The sequence below is a fragment of the Acipenser ruthenus genome, chromosome 42 (assembly GCF_902713425.1).
Source record: "Acipenser ruthenus chromosome 42, fAciRut3.2 maternal haplotype, whole genome shotgun sequence".
NCBI classification, from domain to species: Eukaryota; Metazoa; Chordata; class Actinopteri; order Acipenseriformes; family Acipenseridae; genus Acipenser; species Acipenser ruthenus.
This window is the reverse complement of record NC_081230.1, coordinates 2,733,847-2,751,974: the sequence shown is the minus strand read 5'-3', so window position 1 is coordinate 2,751,974 and position 18,128 is coordinate 2,733,847. Positions and strand designations below refer to the sequence as shown.

General features: G+C 43.9%; 1 protein-coding gene across 1 annotated transcript in view; it reads left to right on the top strand.

Annotated features, from left to right (window-relative positions):
- Positions 1 to 18,128, top strand: part of LOC117414328 (E3 ubiquitin-protein ligase TRIM21-like) — a 50,129-nt gene that overhangs the window by 11,476 nt on the left and 20,525 nt on the right. Inside the window, exons 4-10 of the mRNA XM_059011653.1 lie at positions 2,273 to 2,377; positions 2,700 to 2,804; positions 8,351 to 8,566; positions 10,616 to 10,753; positions 12,958 to 13,009; positions 15,216 to 15,242; positions 15,333 to 15,359. Coding sequence (XP_058867636.1) covers positions 2,273 to 2,377; positions 2,700 to 2,804; positions 8,351 to 8,566; positions 10,616 to 10,753; positions 12,958 to 13,009; positions 15,216 to 15,242; positions 15,333 to 15,359 — 670 coding nt within the window. The remainder of the gene's footprint in view (positions 1 to 2,272; positions 2,378 to 2,699; positions 2,805 to 8,350; positions 8,567 to 10,615; positions 10,754 to 12,957; positions 13,010 to 15,215; positions 15,243 to 15,332; positions 15,360 to 18,128) is intronic.

Here is an 18,128-nt window from a genome sequence, read left to right as displayed (position 1 = left end):
AAGTGAAGGCACCACTGTATTCTGGACGCTGTAGTTTATTCTAGGAACATGTCATCCAGGCACGTGAGATATCATTGGAAAGCCCAAAGCCTCCACTTTCATGTTGACTGTGTTCCTATCTCTTTCCGTTTTTGAGTTACAGGCACTTGAACACGCCTACCGATTTGCTGCGTGTCACAGCACTGGAGCTCTGAATGAGGCATTGGTGGAGGAATAGCCAGTGCAGTTGCATAGGGACCCACACACTCACGGGGCCTCAGCAGGCAAACTCAAATGCTGAAATCCATTATATAATCAAAGTATTCATTTTCATGGCCATCCACCTGGGTGATTATTCATTTAATAATCTGTTTGTTTATTCATTCATTCATTCTACAGAGCGGGGCGTGTTCTCCTTTCTGCAGTTCTGAGGGTCTCAGGACTTGATGAGAAATTAAAATACGTCACACAGGTTCAGCATGGTTAACTGTACACCATAGGAGAGAGAGTGAAGACAGCTTGAATTCCCATTTGCGATTTTACGCCACATACAATCTGATTTATTTTGTGATTTCCAATAGTGTATTTTAAATTGGAAGTACAAAACTGTAAATTGAAGGGCCCACAAAAAACCTGCACCTGGGCCCATATTTCTGTTCCTCCGCCACTGGAATGAGGGGGTGGTAGAAAGTATGCATACGGGCATGCCTGACATCAATAGAAAGCGCAAAGCCTGTGCTTTTAAATGACATTTAAACCGGAATGCTATCTGTTGAAGTGACCGAGTAATAGGCAACAAACAAAACATAGGAGCTGACTTATGTCACATGACAAGCCTTAGTTTCGGTTTGCTGTAGTTTCACTTAGGAACGTGTTCAGGTCATATGATACATCATTGGAAAGCTCTAAATATATACTTTCAAACAAGCATTGAACCAGGAAGCTATTACGGTTCCTGAGATATTCATGCGAGAAGGTCAGGCCCACCGATACACTATGCCTGGGGTCCATATGGACCCCAAACCTAAAACAATTTGGGAAATTCAACCAGGCTTTCTGGACTAGAGTTATCTATTGCATAGTGTAACAGGATGGGTGTCTGACAACTACCTTAAAGGAAAAAAAAATCAAGTCACTAGATCCACATAATAACTGATGCTAAAGCACTGTGGGGTCCGAATGGACCCCAGGTTACCTTATGAGGGTTAAGTAAAATATATGATTATACAGAAACAAGCCAATACAGCAAAAGTGTAAACATACAAACTAAATCTATATTAACTAAGTGGGCAAATCAATTTCATTTAAGTGGAAAGTGTACACCTCTTACACTTAAACGTGCTTCAGAGGTAAACATGCTTTTTGAATAAGGCCCTTCATCTTTAATCACCAGCAGTTTCTTTGATCCCCACTTTGCAGTGCAGTGTTTCTCTATCTTGTCCATGTTTGCTGTGTAAAGCTGACACTGCAGGCTGACTCAGGCTGTGGCAGGACACTGGCTTCAGTTAAACTGAGTGCACTCGCTCTATACCAGCACTTCAGTGTGTGTTTGAAGACCCTGTGCAACACAGAGAATGGGAGTGAACTGTGACTTAGCTGTGTGTGATGAGGAGCAGCTGGGTGTGATGAGGAGCAGCTGGGTGTGAGGTCAGGAGCAGCTGGGTGTGAGGTCAGGAGCAGCTGGGTGTGATGAGGAGCAGCTGGGTGTGAGGTCAGGAGCAGCTGGGTGTGAGGTCAGGAGCAGCTGGGTGTGACGAGGAGCAGCTGGGTGTGATGAGGAGCAGCTGGGTGTGATGAGGAGCAGCTGGGTGTGATGAGGAGCAGCTGGGTGTGAGGTCAGGAGCAGCTGGGTGTGATGAGGAGCAGCTGGGTGTGATGAGGAGCAGCTGGGTGTGATGAGGAGCAGCTGGGTGTGAGGTCAGGAGCAGCTGGGTGTGACGAGGAGCAGCTGGGTGTGATGAGGAGCAGCTGGGTGTGATGAGGAGCAGCTGGGGGGAGGGGGTGGGGGTATTGTTAATTGGCAGATTAATGAGACAGGGGGAAAGAAAAGGGGAGATTGTGAGTGAAAGAGAATTGGGAAAAAGAGAGAAAGATGAGAAGGGTGGTGTAGTTAAGTGTCATGCTGTATATTATCAATTAAGAGTTTCTTCTTCCAAGGATATTAATGCTGTTATTAACCCACAGTAGTTTTGTGTATGAATCGATTTTAGTAATATGCATGTGACCATCTACAGTAGAATAATGAAGATCTGAACCCATCCTGAAGGTTTGTAATTATTCACTCATTCCACAGGGGTCTGATAGAAAGTCCAGACATCAAGAGGTTGGTGAATGGAGCCTGGAAGAGTGTCGACACTCCATCATGGAGCTGGCAAAGGAGCTGAACAGAGTCGTGAAGGTACAGAGAGGGAGGGGAGGGGGCAGAGAGAAGATGGGATGGTGATAGAGAGGGGAGTTGGTTGCTTGGTTATTGCAGACAGTTACACAGAGGGAGGGGGACAGATGCATAGAAGAGGGTGAAAGCACTTGATCATGGAGCAGTGACAAAGGAGAGTCTTCAAAGTATGGAGAGTAGAGGAGGAGGGTAGGGGCAGAGGTGGGGTATCATTGAAACAGCTGAGGAGACTGTTTCATTTCTGTTCAAATTCAACTAAATAGATTGGTTTCTGCAGTGCTTGTGGTTAAATTCCCTTCAGTTATTTCATACTGATTGATTTCAGAACTCTGCCATAGCTACCCCTGTGTCCAGTGAAGATACGTGCAGCTTGGAAGAGTGTCGCGGCTTCATCATGAAATGGGCTGACGATTTGGACAAGCTGGTCCAGGTAAAGAGAGACACAGAGAATGAAGCTCGAAGTGGAGACAGAGTACAGTGAGAGCTGAGAATCAGGTTTACAGGCAGTGAGAGCTGAGAATCAGGTTCACAGGCAGGGTGCAGTGAGAGCTGAGCATCAGGTTTATAGACAGGGTGCAGTGAGAGCTGAGAATCAGGTTCACAGGCAGGGTGCAGTGAGCTGAGAATCAGGTTCACAGGCAGTGAGCGCTGAGCATCAGGTTCACAGACAGGGTGCAGTGAGAGCTGACAATACGGTTCACTGGCAGGGTACAGTGAGAGCTGAGAATCAGGTTCACAGGCAGGGTGCAGTGAGAGCTGAGAATCAGGTTCACAGGCAGGGTGCAGTGAGAGCTGAGAATCAGGTTCATAGGCAGGGTGCAGTGAGAGCTGAGAATCAGGTTCACAGGCAGGGTGCAGTGAGAGCTGAGAATCAGGTTCACAGGCAGTGAGAGCTGAGAATCAGGTTCACAGGCAGTGAGAGCTGAGAATCAGGTTCACAGGCAGTGAGAGCTGAGAATCAGGTTCACAGGCAGGGTGCAGTGAGAGCTGAGAATCAGGTTCACAGGCAGTGAGAGCTGAGAATCAGGTTCACAGGCAGTGAGAGCTGAGAATCAGGTTCACAGACAGGGTGCAGTGAGAGCTGAGAATCAGGTTCACAGGCAGTGAGAGCTGAGAATCAGGTTCACAGACAGGGTGCAGTGAGAGCTGAGAATCAGGTTCACAGACAGGGTGCAGTGAGAGCTGAGAATCAGGTTCACAGGCAGTGAGAACTGAGAATCAGGTTCACAGGCAGGGTGCAGTGAGCTGAAAATCAGCCCCCCAGACAGGGTGCAGTGAGAGCTGAGAATCAGGTTCACAGGCAGGGTGCAGTGAGAGCTGAGAATCGGGTTCACAGGCAGTGAGCGCTGAGCATCAGGTTCACAGACAGGGTGCAGTGAGAGCTGAGAATCAGGTTCATAGGCAGTGAGAACTGAGAATCAGGTTCACAGGCAGGGTGCAGTGAGCTGAAAATCAGCCCCCCAGACAGGGTGCAGTGAAGACTGAGAATCAGGTTCACAGGCAGTGAGAGCTGAGAATCAGGTTCACAGGCAGGGTGCAATGAGAGCTTAGAATCAGGTTTACAGAAACGGTACAGTGAGAGCTGAGAATCGGGTTCACAGACAGGGTGCAGTGAGAGCTGAGAATCTGCTTCACAGGCAGGGTGCAGGGAGAGCTGAGAATCTGCTTCACATGCAGGGTGCATAGAGAGCTGAGAATCAGGTTCATAGGCAGTGAGAACTGAGAATCAGGTTCACAGGCAGGGTGCAGTGAGAGCTGAGAATCAGCCCCCCAGACAGGGTGCAGTGAGCTGAAAATCAGCCCCCCAGACAGGGTGCAGTGAAGACTGAGAATCAGGTTCACAGGCAGGGTGCAGTGAGAGCTGAGAATCAGGTTCACAGGCAGTGAGAGCTGAGAATCATGTTCACAGACAGGGTGCAGTGAGCTGAAAATCAGCCCCCCAGACAGGGTGCAGTGAAGACTGAGAATCAGGTTCACAGGCAGGGTGCAGTGAGAGCTGAGAATCTGCTTCACCGGCAGGGTGCAGTGAGAGCTGAGAATCTGCTTCACATGCAGGGTGCATTGAGAGCTGAGAATCAGGTTCACAGGCAGTGAGAACTGAGAAGCAGATTCACAGGCAGGGTGCAGTGAGAGCTGAGAATCAGGTTCACCGGCAAGGTGCAGTGAGAGCTGAGAATCTGCTTCACATGCAGGGTGCATAGAGAGCTGAGAATCAGGTTCACAGGCAGTGAGAACTGAGAAGCAGATTCACAGGCAGGGTGCAGTGAGCTGAGAATCAGGTTAACAGGCAGTGAGAGCTGAGAATCAGGTTCACAGACAGGGTGCAGTGAGAGCTGAGAATCAGGTTCACAGACAGGGTGCAGTGAGAGCTGAGAATCTGCTTCACATGCAGGGTGCATAGAGAGCTGAGAATCAGGTTCACAGGCAGTGAGAACTGAGAAGCAGATTCACAGGCAGGGTGCAGTGAGAGTTGAGAATCAGGTTCATAGGCAGGGTGCAGTGAGAGCTGAGAATCAGGTTCACAGGCAGGGTGCAGTGAGAGCTGAGAATCAGGTTCACAGGCAGTGAGAGCTGAGAGTCAGGTTCACAGGCAGTGAGAGCTGAGAATCAGGTTCACAGACAGGGTGCAGTGAGAGCTGAGAATCAGGTTCACAGGCAGTGAGAGCTGAGAATCAGGTTCACAGACAGGGTGCAGTGAGAGCTGAGAATCAGGTTCACAGGCAGTGAGAACTGAGAATCAGGTTCACAGGCAGGGTGCAGTGAGCTGAAAATCAGCCCCCCAGACAGGGTGCAGTGAGAGCTGAGAATCAGGTTCACAGGCAGGGTGCAGTGAGAGCTGAGAATCGGGTTCACAGGCAGTGAGCGCTGAGCATCAGGTTCACAGACAGGGTGCAGTGAGAGCTGAGAATCAGGTTCATAGGCAGTGAGAACTGAGAATCAGGTTCACAGGCAGGGTGCAGTGAGCTGAAAATCAGCCCCCCAGACAGGGTGCAGTGAAGACTGAGAATCAGGTTCACAGGCAGTGAGAGCTGAGAATCAGGTTCACAGGCAGGGTGCAATGAGAGCTTAGAATCAGGTTTACAGAAACGGTACAGTGAGAGCTGAGAATCGGGTTCACAGACAGGGTGCAGTGAGAGCTGAGAATCAGGTTCACAGGCAGGGTGCATAGAGAGCTGAGAATCAGGTTCATAGGCAGTGAGAACTGAGAATCAGGTTCACAGGCAGGGTGCAGTGAGAGCTGAGAATCAGCCCCCCAGACAGGGTGCAGTGAGCTGAAAATCAGCCCCCCAGACAGGGTGCAGTGAAGACTGAGAATCAGGTTCACAGGCAGGGTGCAGTGAGAGCTGAGAATCAGGTTCACAGGCAGTGAGAGCTGAGAATCATGTTCACAGACAGGGTGCAGTGAGCTGAAAATCAGCCCCCCAGACAGGGTGCAGTGAAGACTGAGAATCAGGTTCACAGGCAGGGTGCAGTGAGAGCTGAGAATCTGCTTCACCGGCAGGGTGCAGTGAGAGCTGAGAATCTGCTTCACATGCAGGGTGCATAGAGAGCTGAGAATCAGGTTCACAGGCAGTGAGAACTGAGAAGCAGATTCACAGGCAGGGTGCAGTGAGAGCTGATAATCAGGTTCACCGGCAAGGTGCAGTGAGAGTTGAGAATCTGCTTCACATGCAGGGTGCATAGAGAGCTGAGAATCAGGTTCACAGGCAGTGAGAACTGAGAAGCAGATTCACAGGCAGGGTGCAGTGAGCTGAGAATCAGGTTCACAGGCAGTGAGAGCTGAGAATCAGGTTCACAGGCAGGGTGTAGTGAGAGCTGAGAATCAGGTTCACAGACAGGGTGCAGTGAGAGCTGAGAATCAGGTTCACAGACAGGGTGCAGTGAGAGTTGAGAATCAGGTTCACAGGCAGGGTGCAGTGAGAGTTGAGAATCAGGTTCATAGGCAGGGTGCAGTGAGAGCTGAGAATCAGGTTCACAGGCAGGGTGCAGTGAGAGCTGAGAATCAGGTTCACAGGCAGTGAGAACTGAGAAGCAGATTCACAGGCAGGGTGCAGTGAGAGCTGAGAATCAGGTTCACCGGCAGTGAGAACTGAGAATCAGGTTCATAGGCAGGGTGCAGTGAGAGCTGAGAATCAGGTTCACAGGCAGGGTGCAGTGAGAGCTGAGAATCAGGTTCACAGGCAGTGAGAACTGAGAAGCAGATTCACAGGCAGGGTGCAGTGAGAGCTGAGAATCAGGTTCACCGGCAGTGAGAACTGAGAAGCAGATTCACCGGCAGGGTGCAGTGAGCTGAGAATCAGGTTCACAGGCAGTGAGAGCTGAGAATCAGGTTCACAGACAGGGTGCAGTGAGAGCTGAGAATCAGGTTCACAGACAGGGTGCAGTGAGAGCTGAGAATCAGGTTCACAGACAGGGTGCAGTGAGAGCTGAGAATCAGGTTCACAGACAGGGTGCAGTGAGAGCTGAGAATCAGGTTCACAGGCAGTGAGAACTGAGAAGCAGATTCACAGGCAGGGTGCATAGAGAGCTGAGAATCAGGTTCACAGGCAGTGAGAACTGAGAAGCAGATTCACAGGCAGGGTGCAGTGAGCTGAGAATCAGGTTCACAGGCAGTGAGAGCTGAGAATCAGGTTCACAGACAGGGTGCAGTGAGAGCTGAGAATCAGGTTCACAGACAGGGTGCAGTGAGAGCTGAGAATCAGGTTCACAGACAGGGTGCAGTGAGAGCTGAGAATCAGGTTCACAGACAGGGTGCAGTGAGAGCTGAGAATCAAGTTCACAGACAGGGTGCAGTGAGAGTTGAGAATCAGGTTCACAGGCAGGGTGCAGTGAGCTGAGAATCAGGTTCACAGGCAGGGTGCAGTGAGAGCTGAGAATCAGGTTCACAGACAGGGTGCAGTGAGAGCTGAGAATCAGGTTCACAGACAGGGTGCAGTGAGAGCTGAGAATCAGGTTCACAGACAGGGTGCAGTGAGAGCTGAGAATCAGGTTCACAGACAGGGTGCAGTGAGAGCTGAGAATCAGGTTCACAGACAGGGTGCAGTGAGAGTTGAGAATCAGGTTCATAGGCAGGGTGCAGTGAGCTGAGAATCAGGTTCACAGGCAGGGTGCAGTGAGAGCTGAGAATCAGGTTCACAGACAGGGTGCAGTGAGAGTTGAGAATCAGGTTCACAGGCATGGTGCAGTGAGAGCCGAGAATCAGGTTCATAGGCAGGGTGCATAGAGAGCTGAGAATCAGGTTCACAGGCAGTGAGAACTGAGAATCAGATTCACAGGCAGGGTGCAGTGAGAGCTGAGAATCAGGTTCACAGGCAGGGTGCAGTGAGAGCTGAGAATCAGGTTCACAGGCAGGGTGCAGTGAGAGCTGAGAATCAGGTTCACAGGCAGGGTGCAGTGACAGTTGGGTGTCAGGGAGCTGTCATTTGATTTTATATTACAGAATGCCCCTCATGTATCTGTATGATAGTAAATGTTCACAGTAACTTTCCAGTTTCCCATGCTAATACTACTCTTATAACATGTATAGTGTTTTCCTGTGCCTTGAGCATCTCATACAACAGTAAACAAGGATGCAGTTTGCAGACCAAATGAATCTGCCAGTGAGTTACATATTGCAAGTGCAGTCTATTGTTAACCTGTAACTTCACTGTGTGTTACTGTGAGAGAATGAATTGTGATCTCTCTGGGAGTCAAAGCCAGAGAGCTGGACTGGCTGAGAGAAGGGGAGCTGCCGACCTGAGAACACTGATAAAACATAAAGTTTACAAATGAGAGGAGGCCATTCGGCCCATCTTGCTCGTTTGGTTGTTAGTAGCTTATTGATCCCAGAATCTCATCAAGCAGCTTCTTGAAGGATCCCAGGGTGTCAGCTTCAATAACATTACTGGGGAGTTGGTTCCAGCCCTCACAATTCTCTGTGTTAAAGTGCCTCCTATTTTCTGTAATTCAGAGTAATTCTGGTTACTCTGTTCATAGACACCAAAGCAAAGCCAGAGTGCTGGGCAGGTTGAGCAAAGAAAAGGGACAGAACAGAGAAACAAAGAGGATCTTCCAGGACCAGAGGGGGAGGAGCTGAGTGAGGGGGTGGGGCAGAACCAGGGGGAGGAGCTGAACCAACAGGAAAAGCAAAGATTGAAGGACGTTCATGACATCATCATGGAGTGGGCAAGAGAGCTGAAGACAGTGCCAGAGGTAATATTTTAACACATTTCAACAGCTACAGTGGCTCTCAAAAGTATTCACCCCCCTTGGACTTTTCCACATTTTATTGTGTTACAACATGGAATCAAGATGGATTTAATTAGGAGTTTTTGCCACTGATCAACACAAAAAAAGTCCATAATGTCAAAGTGAAAAATAAAATCTACAAATTGTTCTAAATTAATTACAAATACAAAACAGAAAATAATTGATTGCATAATTAATCACCCCCTTGAGTCAATATTTGGGAGAGGCACCTTTGGCAGCAATTACAGCCATGAGTCTATTTGGATAAGTCTCTACCAGCTTTGCACATCTGGACACTGCAATTTTTGCCCATTCTTCTTTGCAAAATTGCTCAAGCTCCATCAAGTTGGATGGGGACCTTTGGTGAACAGCAATTTTCAACTCTTTCCACATATTCTCAATTGGATTGAGGTCTGGGCTTTGACTGGGCCATTCCAGGACATTTGACCTTTTTGTTTAAGCCACTCCAGTGTGGCTTTGGCTGTGTGTTTGGGGTCATTGTCCTGCTGGAAGATGAATCTCTTGCAGACTTCAGCAGGTTTTTCTCCAGGATTTCTCTGTACTTGCTGCATCCATTTTTCCCTCTATCTTGACGAGCTTTCTAGGCCCTGATGCAGAGAAGCATCCCCATAGCATGATGCTGCCACCACCATGCTTCACGGTAGGGATGGTGTTGGGGATTAGCGTTGAGGCCAAAAAGCTTCTTGGTCTCAGTCTCCCCCATGCCTTCTGGCAAACTCTAGCCGAGATTTTATGTGTTTTTTTCAACAATGGCTTTCTTTTGCCACTCTCCCATAAAGGCCAGTTTTGTGAAGCACCCGGGCTATTGTTGCCATATGCACAGTGTCTCCCAGCTCAGCCGTGGAACACTGTAACTCCTTTAGAGTTGCCATAGGCCTCTTGATGGCCTCCCTGACTAGTGCCCTTCTCGCCCGGATACTCAGTTTTTGAGGACGGCCTGTTCTAGACAGATTCACAGTTGTGCCATATTCTCTCCATTTCTTAATAATGGACTTTCCTGTGCTCTGAGAGGATATTCAATGCCTTGGAAATGTTTTTATATCCTACCCCTGATTGGTGCTTTTGAAGAACCTTATTCTGGATTTGCTTTGAATGTTCCTTCGTCTTCATGATGTAGTTTTTGTTAGGAAATGTACTAACCAACTGTGGGACCTCCCCGAGACAGGTGTATTTAACCTGAAATCATGTGAAACACCTTAATTGCACACAGGTGGACTCCATTCAACTAATTATGTGACTTCTAAAGACATTTGGTTGCACCAGAGCTTATTTAGGTGTGTCATAGCAAAGGGGTGAATACTTATGCAATCAATTATTTTCTGTTTTATATTTGTAATTCATTTTAGAACAATTTGTAGATTTTATTTTTCACTTTGACATTATGGACTTTTTTTTTGTGTTGATCAGTGTCAAAAACTCCTAATTCCATTTTGATTCCATCTTGAAACACAATAAAATGTGGAAAATTCCAAGGGGGGTGAATATTTTTGATAGCCACTGTAGATCTGAACATTCCTCTATCTCCCTCATTCCTACACACCCACACTGCTAGTGATCTGTTCTGAACATACTGTCCATGAGTGCATCTCAAAAGAGGTTCCTGTATCTCATTCCTACACACCCACACTGCTAGTGATCTGTTCTGAACAGGATATTTTTGTATTTTTCATTCATGAGTTAATCACTGTTACAAAGTAAGCACATGCAGTCATTTGCTAATACAATGTTGATAGATTCATTTAGTAAATCTAGCCTCTGATATCAGGTCGTTTTTCACAGTGAGGCTCCATTTAGATTGGTATGCAGTGTTGCCAGGGAGATAGCAGAGTGCTCTCCTGTTTTGAATTCACAGCCATGGTAGGGATTTATGATAATGACATGCTTGTGTGATTCATTTCAAAACATTGCCCCAAATCCTTCTCTAGAGTTCCTGACACACTGTGGTCTGGAGTGAACTCTCCTTATCCTCTAATCTCTATTGTCTTTAACCAGAACTCTGTCTCAGCGGGGGTGGCTGTGGAACAGGGTCTTGCAGAGCTGGTGAAGGAGTGGAAACGAGGCAAGCTGAGTAACATCTTACCCATCATGGAGTTCATCATGTGGACCCTGATCAAGGAGGAGGCAGACAAGGTGAGAGCAGAAAGATAAATCCACAGCAGAACTCAGCTATATACTTGTACATGTGCTTTGTGTCACAGTGGAGCACACAGGGATTGATGATTTGCACCTGATGTCACAAGTCACGTGCCAGCAGCTTGTCGGCCATTTTGGATGTCAAAAACCTTCAGACGGCATATTGACAGCCTGTTTACCAGTGTTTTAAAAAACTAAAATAGAAAAAAGACGTTGTAGTATGTGGTACAGAGGAGAGCCCAAATGTAAAACGTGCGTTACACAGATTAATTAATTAAATAGTTTAATAATTTCCTCGTCGATGTGGAAAATGACCTTGTTAAAACGTGATTCTGAGGCTGTTGCGTTGTACAGCCACATCAACAACAAAGGTTAATTCAAGGTAAGGAGCAAATAAACAAATACATAAATAATGAATTGCCTGAGCTAAATTACCCTTATTAGCTTTCACTTGAGTCTGGTGGCCCTGAATCTTTACGCACTTCAAGGGAAATAAGCAGACTTGCTATCATTAAGTAGGGTGGTCACCTGGCCCCACAATCCCGGGACACTGAGAAAGAACGGGATTTTAAACTTGCTGTAAATTGAAATAAATTAATGTGTTAATTAGCCTGACACCTTTGCTAAAATGAATCCTATTGCTGAATTACTGTGCGCAACAAACAAGTCATTTTAATCAGTTCAACATACTGCCTCCGAACAGCTGAGCAACGTTACTGATTGGGAGAGGAATTGTACGTTTTAGCGATTTATTATTAATAAACAGAAAGTAAGCCACTTACGTATTAGTGTCTACAAATAAATAAATTATTATTATTATTATTATTAATAATAATAATAATAATAATAATAATAATAATAAAGAAATACATGGAAAGTAATATTGTATTAATTATTATTATTATACAGTTGTTTGCCATGCATGGTAATTAAGCACCATCATTAATTTGATCGAAGGTATCGGAGCTAATTAACACGTTCTTTTCTCTCAGCTAAGTGGTCTTTTTAAAATCCTGTTCTGTCACAATGTGTCCCGGGATTGTGGGGCCAGGTGGCAACCCTATCAGTAAGCAATATCATTTTCATTTGTATTTTAAATAAAGCGCACACCCTCAGAAAGACAGGATTCTCACACAACGTCACCCTATAAATCATATAACTTAAAACATAACAAAACTACAACAACAAACACCTCTGAATTCTTCTTTGTAATTCTGGTCTTATATTTCCTTTGGCTATATTAGTGCTGTCACTGTCATTGCTAGTTTATCAAGTGAAATTGAGACGTGATGACCTTAGCCATGATAAGATGACGGACGCGTCCCCCTGGTATAGCCACTGATGCAAACATGCCACCCATCCTGATACAAAATACAGGGATGCATCAAGGCTTTTGTATGCCTTGAGATCTTGGCCGGTGTGCGGGGAGATGTTGTTTATTACACAGTGATATATATCGTGAGGCTGTGAAGTCAGGCAGGGATGTCCTGTCATGCTTGACAACCTCAGAGAAGAGACCAGCTGGCAGCAAATACACATAATTTTGAAGCCCGGTGAGCAGAATGTTCTCCATGTATCTATCTCGATGTTCACCTCTGAGATGACTGACTTCATCGGACAATGTCAAGAGTGGTTTTTCGGACTGCATGAGTTGAAAAAAAAAGTGTTTTTAAAAAAAAGTCTTCGCAGGTTGTCAAAAGGACGTCAAAAGCTTTGACGTCCAAAATGGCCGACCACACTTAGGTCACGTGATTTGGTGACGTATGTGCAAATCATGAATAGGGAGATGCTCATTTCTATTCATTAGCAGACAAGCAATCATTTCATTAAACTGCACTTAATAATACTTTTAACCTGTGTTAATATCTGTGCCATGTGCAAATGCTAAAAACATCCGTCATAGGGCACCTATATTAACACAAGGCAACGTATAATGAATTGATACAGAAGACACTCACAGACAGGCACATATATTAACACAGGGCAACGTATAATGAATTGATACAGAAGACACTCACAGACAGGCACATATATTAACACAGGGCAACGTATAATGAAGTATAATGAATTGATACAGAAGACACTCACAGACAGGCACATATATTAACACAGGGCAATGTATAATGAATTGATAAAGGAGACACTCACAGACAGCTGGAATGCATTCATTCATTCACTCTCTTGACTATTGTTGTTTTTAGGGAATTGTCACTCGGATGTGGTTCTCTAGGATACTAAAATCTCAGAATACTGGTGAGTATGGCAAACCTGCAACATGTAAAACTAGCATTATTGCTATTGGTGTGTCTATCAGTATTGCTATCGGTGTATCTATCAGTATTGCTATCAGTATTGCTATCAGTGTATCTATCAGTATTGCTATCAGTGTATCTATCAGTATTGCTATCGGTGTATCTATCGGTATTTCTATCAGTGTATCTATCAGTATTTCTATCAGTGTATCTATCAGTATTTTTATCAGTGTATCTATCAGTATTTTTATCAGTGTATCTATCAGTATTGCTATCAGTGTATCTATCAGTATTGCTATCAGTGTATCTATCAGTATTGCTATCAGTGTATCTATCAGTATTGCTATCAGTGTATCTATCAGTATTTTTATCAGTGTATCTATCAGTATTTCTATCAGTGTATCTATCAGTATTGCTATCAGTGTATCTATCAGTATTGCTATCAGTGTATCTATCAGTATTGCTATCAGTGTATCTATCAGTATTTCTATCAGTGTATCTATCAGTATTGCTATCAGTGTATCTATCAGTATTGCTATCAGTGTATCTATCAGTATTTCTATCAGTGTATCTATCAGTATTTTTATCAGTGTATCTATCAGTATTTCTATCAGTGTATCTATCAGTATTGCTATCAGTGTATCTATCAGTATTGCTATCAGTGTATCTATCAGTATTTTTATCAGTGTATCTATCAGTATTGCTGTCGATGTATCTATCAGTATTGCTGTCGGTGTATCTATCAGTATTGCTATCGGTGTATCTATCAGTATTGCTATCAGTGTATCTATCAGTATTGCTATGAGTGTATCTATCAGTATTTCTATCAGTGTATCTATAATTATTACTGTCCTGAAGCTTGGTGTTATTGTTTCATTTTTGGCTGAAGTCCCTGAATTGGTGCCTTCATTCTTTCCAGTCAGGTAGCACCATGATAAACTTCAATAGATGCACCTATTAATCTCAATAGAGTCTCCTTGAGCTCACTTTTCCACAAGTAGCTGCTCAGGCTGCTAGGACACGGTCTGCCTGTTTCAAGTGCAGCCATGTCCTCTGGGATGAATGAACTCAATGGCCCGTCGGTTTAGACATGTTTCATTTTTCTGTTTTAGGCACCATTAAAACGTTGTTTTGCACCTGCAATTGTATAAGTATTTTTTTAATTTAATTTTCTGTAAACACACTTGAATTATTAAAATAACAACCAACTCTGAAAAGCGTCCCTAAAAAATAAAACAGCAGCATTTCACTTTTCTTTTTAAATAAATGTGTATTATTATTATTATTATTATTATTATTATTATTATTATTATTATTAGTAGTAGTACTACAACTTTAACTGTTTGATTTGCTGTGTGTAGACTAGACATTATTTCTGTATTTTATTTTGTCTGTATTTATCCTTTTATTCTTGACTGTGGTCAGGACCATGTGTCTTGAGAAGGCATCTCTTAATAAATAATTAGCAATGTTTATAATAAACATGATTCTCAGTATTGATATCCTCACTAGTCATTTTAGAACAGCGCTAGCCTGAGTGTCGTTCTCCTCCAATGACAAGGAGGCAGTATTTTATCTATTAACGGAACGGAAATTGAAAATCCATGAAGGATTCACTCAGGGAACCAAACAAGGAGATGGGTCTCTCCGAAATGAGAATCACAAAACACAGTATGGGAACTTTCACAAGCAAAACACAGCGTGGGAACTTTCACAAGCAAAACACAGCATGGGAACTTTCACAAGCAAAACACAGCGTGGGAACTTTCACAAGCAAAACACAGCGTGGGAACTTTCACAAGCAAAACACAGCGTGGGAACTTTCACAAGCAAAACACAGCGTGGGAACTTTCACAAGCAAAACACAGCATGGGAACTTTCACAAGCAAAACACAGCATGAAGCAAAACACAGCGTGGGAACTTTCACAAGCAAAACACAGCATGGGAACTTTCACAAGCAAAACACAGCGTGGGAACTTTCACAAGCAAAACACAGCGTGGGAACTTTCACAAGCAAAACACAGCATGGGAACTTTTACAGGGAAGGTAACATTGTTAATAATTGAAAACAAATGCTTGAACAACACTATGAAGTTTAGACTGTGATACTGGAATACACTTCCAGCTGGAATATTGATTCAATTCTACACTTCCAGCTGGAATATTGATTCAATTCTTTGCCAACTCTCTTTGTCTCTTCACACAGGTGCTGGGAGATCCATCCCTGATTCAGGTATTTCTCACTGTTGCAGTTTTGTTGATTTTCAGGTGTTGCATTCTACTGTTAAGCACATTTAATCTATTTTTCTTTTATTTTTCCTAGTCTGGCAGTGGATTTACAAGGCATCAGGTACTCTTTAAGTTTACTATATGTTGCTGAAGTCTGATATATTTTTTTGTATAACAGTTTTTCTAGTACAGAGGGACAGCCCACTGTCAACAACTGATTAATTTGGTTGTTGACAGTGGGCAGCTCCTCTGCTCTACAGTTTTTTTAAAGTCATGTTCTCCCCTCTCTCTTTTCTTCCCATCTTACTGTCCTCCCTCTCCCTCTCTTACACCCTTCCCCTTTTCTCTACCGCCTTCTCCTCTTCATCTCTCCTTTTCTCCCTCATCTCTTCCCCTTCCTTCTATTTCACTGTCTCCCCTCTTCCCCTGGCTCTCCTCTCTCCCTCTCTCCTCTCTTCCCCTGCCTCTCCTCTCTCCCTCTCTCTTCACCTCTCCCCTCTCTTCCCTACCTCTCCTCTTCACCTCTCCCCCTCTCTTCCCCTGCCTCTCTCTTCACCTCCTCTCTCTTAAAGATGTTCATGTAGTTCATTGGAAGTGGTTTGAGGTTCAAGCCCCAAGCCTTTTGTTTGTACTCCGGCTGTTTCTCTAAACACATCAGTATTGTCATTTAACAATAGAGGTTAGTCATTGATCTCTGGGTAACTCAGATTATTATCGCTGATCATAACTAAATCCCAGTCCCCATATTTCACTTTAGGCTGGAGGGTTCCAATTCACTAAAGTCCCTCCCTGCCAGCACTATCATTGGCTGCCTCAAGATTTAATAAAACAAAATGGAGAGTGATAGGTGGAATCACTCCAGTTCATAATATCAATCATTTTTTTGATGGACACTTGAAGCATCCAATGATAGCAGGGATCTCGGTTTAGCTGTCCACTCAGAGAAGAGGGATGTAGTTCCGGGGAGTGGCATTGTGAAAGCTCACTGACGCTTCACTTCCCAGACTGAGCGCGGATGAGAGGAGGATTCGATGCTTAAGAGCCGTTACATTTAAACATGAGTTTAAAAAATACATTCACTTCAGCATTTTACTGAAAATAACATGTTGTTCCCTCAGTTATATCTTTCTATAGATACTGTTGTGCTGTCAAGCTAACGTGTTTAACAGCACTAATACAGTGAAGAAGTGTTTTGTTTCTTGCTTTTGAATCCCCAGGGCTGGAATGTGGTGGTAGAATATTGAAATAAACAGAGAATGTGAGAGGATTTGTTAAATTGTAATAACCAGCAATCCAGACTCCTAGTTAAACATTCAGAAACTCTAGTTGTTGTCTCTGACTCTGCCATTAACCCTTTAAGGACGTGATGGTGTAACACGATCATACTGAAGTGTCATTCTGGGCCCTTGATCGGGTAAACACGATTAAAACACACTTCGTTTCTTTGACTTGCTGGGCCACCATAATTTGCAGTACAGCTTGTTAACGCATATCATTGGATAGGGGAGGGGTTGAACTTCACTGCCTAATTGGTTGTTTATTTGTGTGACGTCACTGAGACGGGCGTTTCATTTGTAAAGGGCGGAGACATTTCATAGCAGCACGCAGAGACAAAACATGACACAGGAACTTGTTTACAGCAAAGAAAATAACTGGGAAACACTAAATTCAATATATTCGACTTATAGTTATATTAGAACATTTATTCTGTTTTGTGTTTTAATATATATGTTTTTACAACATTTCTAAATATCAGACGAGTGGATATAAGGGTTCATGTTTCAGGAACTACATTTATTTATTATTTTGTCCTTATTACTGATAATAATGGAGTGAAGAACTATTATTTTATTTATACATATTTATTTTGAGTAAATAATCAAGAGTACTGTCCATTATTGCTTCTAAAGACTGAGGATAAACGTGTATTCTGTCATTGCAATCACTCAGGTGAAACCGTGTCTTTTATAATTTGCCCAAAAAACATTTTTCAACAAATATTTTTCAACAAAACTTTCAGGAAGTATTGGAAGGTCCCTCGGGTCATAGAAGAAGACATTTTTATACATGTATCTCTGAGCAGAATACAAAATAATAGAAAAATACTTAATGTTAAAAAAAGAAAAGAAACAAAATATCGTTTTGAAAAAGTGAAAAGCTTGTCTGGTTTCTGAAGTGCTTTATAATGCTCCCCAGAGTGTTCAGAAGAAAAGAACAGTTCCAAGATGCTACTGTAAAACGCCAGCCTCGTGTGCCTCCCAAAGGAAACATTGAAAACGAGAGGAGAAAGTGTGTTTAGTTATAATGCCCCAGATTGTGAACTCACTGTGATGTGAAGATCACATGTAGACACTGCAGGGGTCCATATGTTACACTTTGACATGCATCTAGAGAACTGCTGATCTGATTGTGGTGAAACTTGGTACAGACATTCTTTATACACATTATTAAGAGTGTCACAATCTGGAGCCTGTCTGCACCTCTCCTCTCATGAGTGTACCCCTCCCTCTATCCTTCTCTCCTCTTCTCCTCAGTGGGGATGCATATCCCAGTGTATACTCGAGGCTGGGCTTCTGATTGTCACTGTTCATAGTAAACTTGATTAATTCTGTGAAACAACTAAATGGGCTTTTCAATCAGCCAAGCCTCCATTTTCATTACAAGCAGGACGTGCAAACGAGATCGCGACATGTTAATAAGAGACTCCTCTTTATTAAAGCTAGAATGAACAATACAGTATTTTATGCTGGACTCACTTTATTACAATCGCTGTGCGTGACTGTATTGACATTAATAAAGATGAGTCGCTTCTGCTTTGCAATGAAAGTAAGACTTATGATTTAAAAGCCCATTTAGTAGAAAAAGAAACGTAAATTAAATCAGTTGTACA